Below are 10607 nucleotides of genomic sequence, written 5' to 3' on the forward strand. Positions count from 1 at the left end.
TGCATATTACCATACACTAAATACTATAGGCAACTGAACACAATGGTAAGTATTTGTGTATCTAAACATAGAAAGGTACAGTGAAAATATGGCATCATAGATAAAATGGTACATCTGTATGGGGCACTTACCATGAGTGGAGCTTACAGGACTGGAAGTTGCTCTGGGTGAGTGAGTGGTGAAATAATGTGAAGGCCTAGGACATTACTGAACACAACTGAGACTGTATAAATAATGTCCCACAAACCCTTCCCCTACTTCTTTCCAACAGAGTCAGAAATAGAGCACTGAAACTGTAGATGCCACTCCATGAACACAGATGTAGACTGGATTGACTGGAAAAATTGAGGAGAAATTGGCTGGGTTAGGCATAGATAACTATAATAGTGACTATCAGGAGGGAGTGAAAGGTGGCCCGAGAATCAGTAGGAATATGAAATGAAGATGAAGAGATAAAGGAATATAGGGGATTATCATGGCAACGTGGTTATGGCTATTGTGGTCAGATTAAGAATCTTTGTGGTACACACACACACACACATACACACACACACACACACGCACACAAGAGGTTGTTTAACATGGAAAGAGCGTAGAACTGATGACTCAATATTTTGATTTTGACAATTTGTTTTTGGTTCCATGACCCTATTTGGTACAAAAAGCTCTCTCTGGCATTGAACTGATGGCAAAAATAAAACCTATCTATACTTTTCATCATTACAACCTGAAAACATTTCCGAAGCACAGGTACAGGCTGGCTCCACACTATTACAAAAAGCGTTTTCTAAAGGGTCAGTGACACTAAATACTTGTTAAGGTAGCTCCTGTGGACCTGTGTCCTTGTACAGGATATTAGGTCCTCAACAAAGAATTTACAGCAGTGTATTCTGAATATGATCAAGCTAGATTTGGGAGGGTTGTAGCATTGTGGGTACAGGCTCCTCTGTGCTGTAAAAGGTCAGTGCTGTCTGCCTGGACTATAATCTACACTCAAAATTGAGGTGCTCTGAGTAGATGGGAATATATTGCCAAATTCCTCAAATATCACTGCTACCAGAGGAAAATAATTCCTCCTGAACCATATATCCTTTCCATTTCTTACAGGAAATGCAGCTCCATTATAATCTTACTAGTGGCCTGGTGCACGGATGCATGCACATGGAAAGGAAATTAATTAGAAGAAATATTTTAATGTTGCTATTCACCCTTTCTCTATAATAGAAGTGTCATCCAAATTCACGATTGACAATGACAGACTGAAACACACGCTTGCGATTGGCACCAGCGAGAGCTTTGTATGTATCGCTCATGGGCAAGTCAACTTAGCCTTTTATATATACAGAATAAACTTGCTTTAGACCTGCTTTCTGATGTAGCTAAACTTTTTCCAGCCCAGTGAAACACCCCAACTTCTCTTTCAGGTAATTTTCAGCAACATAGCAGTAAATATCAACACAAAGCAGATTATCATTGTAGATCATGCAGGAAGAACAAAGGGTAAAATATTTAACTACAGCATTGTTTGACTATATTCTGTGCAGTGAGAAAACCTGAAGTCATTTTCAAGGTCCACCATGTAACCAATGAGATCTGGAGGAAAATAAAACATTAAAAGGAAATAGAGAGCTAAATAATTACTTCTTTAATGCCAGTTAGAGATGTATCATTCCTGTCCAATTAAAATGAAAAAAGTGATCTTTTTATTCCTTGCAAGTCCACTAAAGATATAAAAGAATTCAATTTTCACAATGTTAAAGGTTTAAATGGACCATATAAGAAAGACTGAACCACCTAAGTCTATCTTGATCCTAGATAATGTTTGCTTACTTCAAGATCAATTGAACAAAAATCCAGCATTTATATTCTGGAATATAAGACTGAAGTTGACTAATAAAAGTAATCAAAGAATCATTTTTATTAGATTTCGAGGCGCTCCTATATCTTATTATAATTTATGTACTGGAAATTCATGACAGTAGAAAGAGAAAAATGGAGTATTACCTTAATTTTCTCCCTCTCTCCATTTCCCCCATTCTAAATCAGACAAGACAAGCCCCAAATGTCTGCAAAAGATCACTCTGAAGCAGATAGGGTTTTCTTGGTCAATCTGTTGTTTCATATCTTTCCTGAGACTATGAAGCAAATTTGATTTGATTAAGCCAACTTCTGCCACCCTGGAAGCCTGAAAAAGAGGACCTTAGATTCTTGGCCTTTCTACCTGTTGGAACTTTGGAACTAACTGTTCCATAATAGGATTTTCCCAAGGAATAATGTTTATATCTTGGAACTCAATGTATTCCAAAAGGTCATGATATGTCCATTTTTGTTGAATTTTTGCAGCTTCTGACTCTGAAAATAGATCTGAAACCATTCTCTGGTTTTCTTATATGTGGATCCCTTATTATATAAATTAATCCAGTTATAAAAGGGTATAATAGACTAGACTTAAATTGATAGAATAACATCAAGTAATGTCAAAGTGTAAAAATAAAAGAAACATTGATACAATCAAGTCTGATACAATCTGTTGACCAAACATTCTAGCTTGAAATCTGTATCATTTTTAAGACCCACTTAATAAATAATGGCTCTGGATCAGGAACATCACATAATAATATACACTGGTAAATTTTCGTTTTCTCACCTAATACTCTGAACTGAAGAATTTAATGTTTCATCTTGCACACAACTAATTATGGCCGCTTCTCCTTCTGGGACAGCTTGTACTGGCTGCACTACATGAACAGTCCGGAAGAGCTGGGTAGGATATGCAGACTGTGTGGGCTGCACTGTCCTCAGAACTTCTGATGGCTGTGCAACTTCCACAGGATCTTTGGTTTTAGTAGCTTTAGAATTCCCTGGTTTTAGAACTGTAGTGGCTCCTCCTTTTATCCCTGGACTTGAAGATACTCTTGATCGGCCTGCTTGGTTTCTGCTTGAAGTGGTTGTTGCTGACAGTGATGGATCTGAAGATTCTATGCTGGGACTCGGATCCTCATCATCTATATAAATAAGATCTTTTGGCATTTCCTTAAACTGATACACCAAGCGCTGACCTTCTACTTTTGCCAGAATACCCCTTTGATAATAGTACCTATTCAAAGCAAACAATTCCATCAATATTTTATTCAATTAAATATAAATGAAAATAATATTCACCAAAATAAGAATTTTATAATTATGAAGTTTAAAGTTGTAAACAAACAAGTAAGAGAAAAGAATTTCTAAATGAAGGGCAACTGTTTTATATAAGATAGTGTAACTAAAAACATTTTCTAAATATATGTAAAACACACATTTACTCACAGAGAGAAAGTCCTTATTACCAACTGAATCTAAAAGCAATTTTAATTAGGGGATTGTTAATAAAGTATATGGATTATTCTAGCCTTCACTTTTCTTCCTTCCTCTACCTTTCTGTGAACTTGCTGGAATAATTCAATCTAGTACCCAAGAAACTATTTCCCTTCCATAGTTTCCTGTAACATCCCTACCAGTTTAAATCTGATTCGGTAAACTTAATTCAGTTTTCTATATAAAATTTAATGATGCACCAATAGAAGGGATTCAAATTTTGTCAATAATTTAAATTAGATTAGTAAGCAAAAGTGTGTTAAAAAACTGTAATTAAACACACAGTTCTAGTTTAAGGTTATCAAATTATCACATCATTGCTATTTTTAATAAATTTTTCTCAAATACATGTATATCTTGAAGAATAAATTATAAGACCAAAGAGAAACTAAAGTGAGTTAAAGGATAATATTATACCCTAGTTGAAAATTTTGTCTAATCTTATCCTTAAAGCGAAGATTTATTCTATCTTAAGATATTACAAATCATACCTGAGGTTTACATTTAAAAATGCACCCCTTACTAACTTCCTACATCACCACTATTTGTATTTTGTGCTGAATTTAAGTTTAATGGCTCAAAACAGGTCTGGCCTGTGGTCAATTTATAATATGTGATAATAGTTTAACACTTTCTGATCCCTTTATAAATAAAATATCTGTTGTTTGCCTGAAGATCTTTTTTGGAAGGCAAACATTTTCCCAGATTGAAATAAGATTTAAATTTATATGCACACTGATTCTATAATCAGTGTGGTTTTAGCACTTCAATAAATAAGATTCACCATTTTTTAAATTCTTTAACTTTTTAAAAGTTATCTATTTTTTTAGTATTTAGGAAATTATATTCTTAACACAATAAACTACAAAAACTTCACATACCTGAGAGCTCTTCCCATGGTCTCGTAATTCATATCAGGTTTATTTTTGTGCTTCCCCCACAACCTGGATACTGCTTTAGAATCTACCAATTTAAAAATGCCTTTTTCTCTCTGGGTCCATTTGATATATTTAGGACAAGTAGCTTTGTCCTGAAGCAGTGCCAGTAAAAACTCCCAAAGATAAATTGTGTTTCCTGAAACAAAAGCGATTTCTTTGACCAAAATTTCATTTGAAAGTGCACAACAAAACACAACTAAAAGTTCCATCTGTAATTATACAAAGATAATACGTAATTCATTAGTATTGATAATATAACAATTACAATTTTGGGGCCTAATACAGATATTTTTTTATTGGCCCCACATAAGGTATCTCAACAGAGCAATCTTGCCAATTAGATTTGACATGGCTTAGTGAGAAAGCACTTTGAGATGATTTTTTCTTCAAATTTGGAAGCAGTTATTAAAATACTAGAACCCCAATACAATGTAATAAAATGTCTATAAACTGAAAACCTAACCTGGCTGAACTCTTCCAAGAGACTCATTATTATATGAATGAATGGATTATTTGGACAGGTGAGTGAACATTTTTAAAAGGATTTCTGGGCTACATTATTAACCATGCTCTTGTCAGAAAATGGCAACTGTATCTCATAAGCATGTGACAGCAATAAGATCCATTTTAATATGTCAAGAAAGTTGGTAGTTTCTGCTTACAATATGCAGACATTTTAAAGCAATCTGAATGTTATTTGACCCATAAGTATTACAGGAAAATTACAATAGTACTTACCCTTCCCATCTTTGTTTTTCTTCTTCACAGATATGTTTGGTGTAGTGGCTGGAGAATCTGGTCGTGGTGGTTTAGTTTTTCTCCCTGAAAGCAGAACAGCTCTGCATAAATATTTGCCCTCAAAAGTGTGAGTGGACAATTTAGCTATAAATGCTGTTTTGTCCTTTATCCTAAATTTTAAGTGCCACTTTATACACAGATCACATATATTGGTCTCTTTAAGTGCTATTTACTAAAAAAATAATTTGAGTAAAAACAACTTTAATGTAGGTTAGATCACAAATATGTTGAAAATGATATTTTGGCTCATTTGTAAACATAAGGTTAAGTTTAAAATACTGCATCTTGTCTTTGAGTTGACAATACTGGTAGTGCTTTCTTAAAATTCAAGGGGAAATTCTTGATTCTGATAAAATTTGAGCTAAAAAAAAATCCATATAGGTTTCTAAGTTTTTTAAGGTAGAAAAAGCAGATTTTTAGCTTTTCGCTCTTTTAAATATATTACTGGGTCCATTTGATATATTTATGACAAGTAGCTTTGTTAGTTCTGCATAGTTAGTTCTCAAATTGGAAACTTCCCCAAACTCTAGATATAAAAAATAAATGAAGCAAAATTTTGGTGAACCACAGTAAATTTTTTATTTTCCTATGTATTTTTAAACATCTCATTTTTCTATATATTTCTGTTTACAGCAAACAGACTTTATAGTTATCCATTATCCAATCCCTAAATATGTCCATTCCAAGAGTAGTATTAAACTGTATTTTGTGCAGCTTTAGTCTGGATCAACCAACTACCCTAAAGCCTTCTTGTAATCCTCTTTTACCACTTATCTAGAATCACAATTGGTTGGCAATGTTGCCTGTGATTTAGGTGGAAATGATCATGCTGTCTCATTCAGTATATGAGTAACAATAAAGATCAAGCATTATTAGATACTTTAGTTAGTACATCTTACTCCAGCATTCTTGAGGCTGATTCTCTCAAGGGTGAACATAAGTCAGAGAGAAGAGGGTCAAAAATGTCACTCTTCAGGACCCTCTTAAGACTACCAAATGTATAAATGTGGAACCTAGTCAGCCAGGTGTCTCGACTTCCATCACTGCAGACATCTGCAGAGAACCCATTCATGAGGCAGACACTTCTGGCTGATTGTGTTAATGATAACAAGTATTAGAAGCCAAGAATTCTGTTAGCTTCTATCCCTATCACTCATTTTATGCTTCCTATTTACCTGTGTGTGTTTTTCTGATAGATACCATTTTCTTTCTTTTTAAAATGTTTTTCTTGATTTCAGAGAGGAAGGGAGAGGGAGAGAGAGAGAGAAACATCAATGATGACAGAATCAATGATCAGTTGCCTCCTGCATGCCCCTAACTGGGGATGGAGCCAGCAACCCGGGCATGTGCTCTGACTGGGAATCCAACTGTGACCTCCTGGTTTATGGATTGATACTCAACCACTGAGCCACTCTGGTGGGGTTAGAATTTTTTTAATTGACTTTTTTTAGAGAGGAAGGGGGAGAGACAGAGAGACAGAGAGAGAGAGAGAGAGAGAGAGAGAGAGAGAGAGAGAGAGACATGGATTGGTTGCCTCCTGCACGTGCCCCAACTGGGAGCGGGGATCAAACCTGGAACCCAGGTACGCACCCTTGACTGGGATTTGAACCCACCACCCATCAGTGCAAGGGCTGATCCTCTAACCCCTGAAGCAAACCAGTCAGTGCTCAACAGGGTTTTATTTGAGGAAATCCCATGCAGCCTGGTTTAAATGCATGATTTGCCAGAACCATTTTACAAGAGCTTCTGTCTGCTGTCCCAAAGTTATTGCTAGCCTGGGTCACTTTTATGTAATTTACTTGTTTGGGAAATCCTAAAGACATTGATAGCTTAAAATCTATATATATAAAAGGCTAATATGCAAAGTGTCCCCTCGGGAGTTTGACCGGGCGTTCAATTGCTTGCTGTGACATGTGCTGACCACCAGGGGGCGGCGCAGAATATGGAAGGTGACCAGCTGAAGCTGCGGGGCGCTGAGGGAGCAAGGGAAGGAGGAGGCGGGGAACTTGATCGCCAGCCAGGCCTAGGGACCCTACCTGTGCATGGATTTCATGCACCAGGCCTCTAGTCTAATAGTAAACTTAGGTTAAGGCAAGCCTAGGATTATGAATTTTCGAAGGAAGAATTTCTTCACTCAGAGCCATAGCTTCCTTGATATCTGTCTGTGCCAATGGGCATATTGTTTTTCTCTTGAGGGTAGAGCCTTTCAAGGACCCCAATTACATGCTGAGGTCTCTGTCCCAGACCCATCTTGCATTGGACCAAGACTTAAGCATCTGCCTCTACAAGGGCAATAAAACCCAATCCACCTAAATACCAAGACTGACATGTCCTTCTCAGCCCTTCATAGCCGCGGCAGTGCTAGCTCATTCTTACTGTTTTCATTTCCTCTTTTAATTTTTAAAAAAATAAATTTTTTTTTTTAAATAAATTATTGATTTCAGAGAGGAAGGGAGAGGGAGAAGAGAGATAAAAACATCAATGCTGAGAGAGAATCATTGATCAGCTGGCTCCTGCATGCCCCCCACTGGGGATCGAGCACACAACCCAGACATGTGCCCTGACCGGGAATTGAACCATGACCTCCTGGTTCATAGGTAGACACTCAACCACTGAACAAGCGGGGTTCCTCTTCATTTTTGGCTCTAGGAATTTTTCCTTCTTTTTCGTTAAGTTAGGTTACTTGGTAGCTGGCAGTGATGCCATTAACCAAGATATTAAACTTAAAATATGAAACAAATTGGAGCAGAATCAAGAATGAAATAAAATGGAAAGAGTGATAGACTTTAAAATGTAAGAATGGTCCTAAAGTTAAAAATTCCCTTTAACACATTCTAACATTTTCTTCTTCATTTACTTACCTGCTGATGTCCAACTCGTATTTTTCCCATTGGAATTTTATATTGGAATTTATGCTGGTGGTTTCCAAACTATGTCCTGTGGGAGTAAGCTGACCTGCCCCTATCTCCAAGCTCTTTCTGAGTGTGGAAAAAGGGTTTAGATAAAAGATTGAGGCTTTTCTGTAAGATAGACCAAATATTTTAAATGTATAAAATAATCTAACTTTTTACAAAAGAAATCTAATGAGAAGAAATACCTCTTAGTTTATATTTAGTACCCTCAATTTCTTATGTAAGTTTTAATTGGTTTAGAAGTATCCTTAAACAAACATTATATTTAGATTCCACATCAAGACTTTATTGTTTCCCCAAACGAATTAACCACTCACCTTTCTTTCTCTTAGGTTGTTCTGGTGAGGAGGCTCCTGGTGAGTGTGCATATGTCTCTTGAACCTGCTGAGTTTCCATCACTTCAGGAATCCCATCTAATGTGACGGATACATGGGTGATTGGGGCAACAACAATGTCATCTTCAGATGAACTAAAGATATTATTATCTAATGGAAATAAATTATCATCAACTTTGTATTACAAATCAAAATAATTTCATAAAATTATTTTCTGTTTCTATAAAGAATAAAATAGAAATGAAATCTTTAAATCTAGTCCCTGCTTTTTATTTCCTCTGCCTGAAATCAGATATCCTACACCAGTACAGGCTTGACAAAACTATTTCAATATCTCCCTTACTTGACTTCCTATCACCAGTCTCTCTCGCTTCTCTTTTCCACTCTTCACAGTGCTACTAAAGTTATCTTCTGAAACCCAAGTCTGATCTCACCATATTATTCTTCTCTATAAAAACTTTACACCAAAAAATTAAAAAGAAAATTGACATAGCCTGCTGTGTGAAGCTTCCCACAGTCTAGATCAAACCTACCTTTCCAATTTCATCTCCACTTCAGCTATTCCAAAACATTTTTATCTACATCTGATTCTTTCTTATAGGTCTGTGTGTTTGGCTCAACCCACTCCTTCTACTTTGAATATCCTTTCCTGTGTCCTCTACCCTTTAAAAGCTTATTTGTCCTTTACAGCCAAGGTCAAAGCTCTCCGTCCATAAAGCCTTTCTCTGGAGTTGTCAGCTAGAGTTCTCTCTCCTTCCAGAAAACATTGTTATCTCTCTCATGACTTTTATTTTGTTTTTTGTAGTTACTTACATAAATAACTGTTTTCAAAATTAAATTGTAAGACTGAGGAAAGAGGCAATATCTGTTCATTTGCATAAACACTATTTGTCTAATGCACTGGTGTGCATAGAGAATATCCAGTAAACATCTTGAATTGATTTAGTATTAATTAGTTTTGAATTTAAGTACTTTCTTGTCAGAAAAGCCCAAGAGAAGATGAATTTAAAAGCAGATAGATCAGATTGTTTGTGGTGTGATGAGGAGCCCACCCACACACCATAGAGAACGTCGAGTGGCAGAGGTGGCGACATAAAATGGGGCAGATGGAGAACTTGACTGAGAAAATAGATTTATAGGAACCTCTGAATGTGAACTCGGCAACCGGAATTTGAAGTTTCACCATTCCCCTCGGACCCTTGCTGACATCCTGATGTCTATGGTCATTAGTCACCCCTTGGTTTTCCCCTTCCCTTGAAATAAAAGAAGCCAAATTCAGCACTTTCTCAAGTTGGTTCTTTAGGACCCTAGTCCGCCATCTTCTTTGCTTGCTGGCTTTCCAAATAAACTCACTTTCCTTGTTCCCTTCCTTCCCCACAATCTACACTAATAAAAGAGATACATGGTAATTAGCGTACGACCGCTACCCTTTTCATTGGCTAATCAGTGAGTATATGCAAATTAACTGTCAGCCAAGATGGCGGCCGGCAGCCAGGCAGCTCGAAGCGAACATGAGGCTTGCTTGCTTCAGTGACTGCAGACTCCAACGTTCCCCGCCTGCCTTGCCGGCCTCTGAGCTGGCAGTTTGAAACTTTGTAACAAATATAGAAGCTAAACAAAACCCCGCTGGGATCTCAGAGCTGGAGTTATACATTGTTTCGATTATAGAACAGCAAACAAACCAGATACCAGCTTTCAGCAGCCGAGGCCTCAGAGATAGAGCCAGAGCTAAAGCTGGCCCAGAATAAAAAAAAAAAAAGAAAAAAAGGAGCGGTTGGGAGCTTCAGTCAATCGCCAGCCTGAAGGCAGCCCTCAGCCCCTCACCCAGACTGGCCAGGCACCCCAGTGGGGACCCCCACCCTGAAGGGTGTGTGACCAGCTGCAAACAGCCATCATCCCCTCATCCAGGCTGGCCAGACACCCCAGTGGGGACTCCCACCCTGATCCAGGACACCCTTCAGGGCAAACCAGCTGGCCCCCAGGCCTCTATCCTATATAGTAAAAGGGTAATATGCCTCCCAGCACCGGGATCAGCGGAGCTGTGAGGCCTCCCGGCACCGGGATCAGCGTGACAGGGGGCAGCGCCCAAACCCCCTGATCGCCCTGCGGCTCTGTGTGTGACAGGGTGCGGCGCCCCAACCCCCCCCCCCCCACAAGCCCTGCTCTGTGTGTGACAGGGTAGAACCATAACCTCCCCATCCGCCCTGCCCTGTGGGTGATAAAAGGCAGCGCCCCCACCCTCCCCCCCCCCTGAACGGCTCTGCTCT

General features: G+C 38.1%; 1 protein-coding gene across 3 annotated transcripts in view; it reads right to left on the bottom strand.

Moving 5' to 3' along the window:
- The window catches only part of ELF1 (E74 like ETS transcription factor 1), a 101302-nt gene that overhangs the window by 8077 nt on the left and 82618 nt on the right, over positions 1-10607 (bottom strand). For 2 of the 3 annotated variants that reach the window (XM_006083492.3, XM_023748104.1), the window contains exons 5-8: positions 8323-8490; positions 5034-5117; positions 4239-4431; positions 2648-3097 (exon numbers count right to left, since the gene is read on the bottom strand). In XM_006083492.3, coding sequence (XP_006083554.1) covers positions 2648-3097; positions 4239-4431; positions 5034-5117; positions 8323-8490 — 895 coding nt within the window. The remainder of the gene's footprint in view (positions 1-2647; positions 3098-4238; positions 4432-5033; positions 5118-8322; positions 8491-10607) is intronic. The other variant, XM_023748110.1, reaches the window with a different exon arrangement.

Source organism: Myotis lucifugus, unplaced genomic scaffold (genome assembly GCF_000147115.1).
Source record: "Myotis lucifugus unplaced genomic scaffold, Myoluc2.0 scaffold_7, whole genome shotgun sequence".
Taxonomy (NCBI): domain Eukaryota; kingdom Metazoa; phylum Chordata; class Mammalia; order Chiroptera; family Vespertilionidae; genus Myotis; species Myotis lucifugus.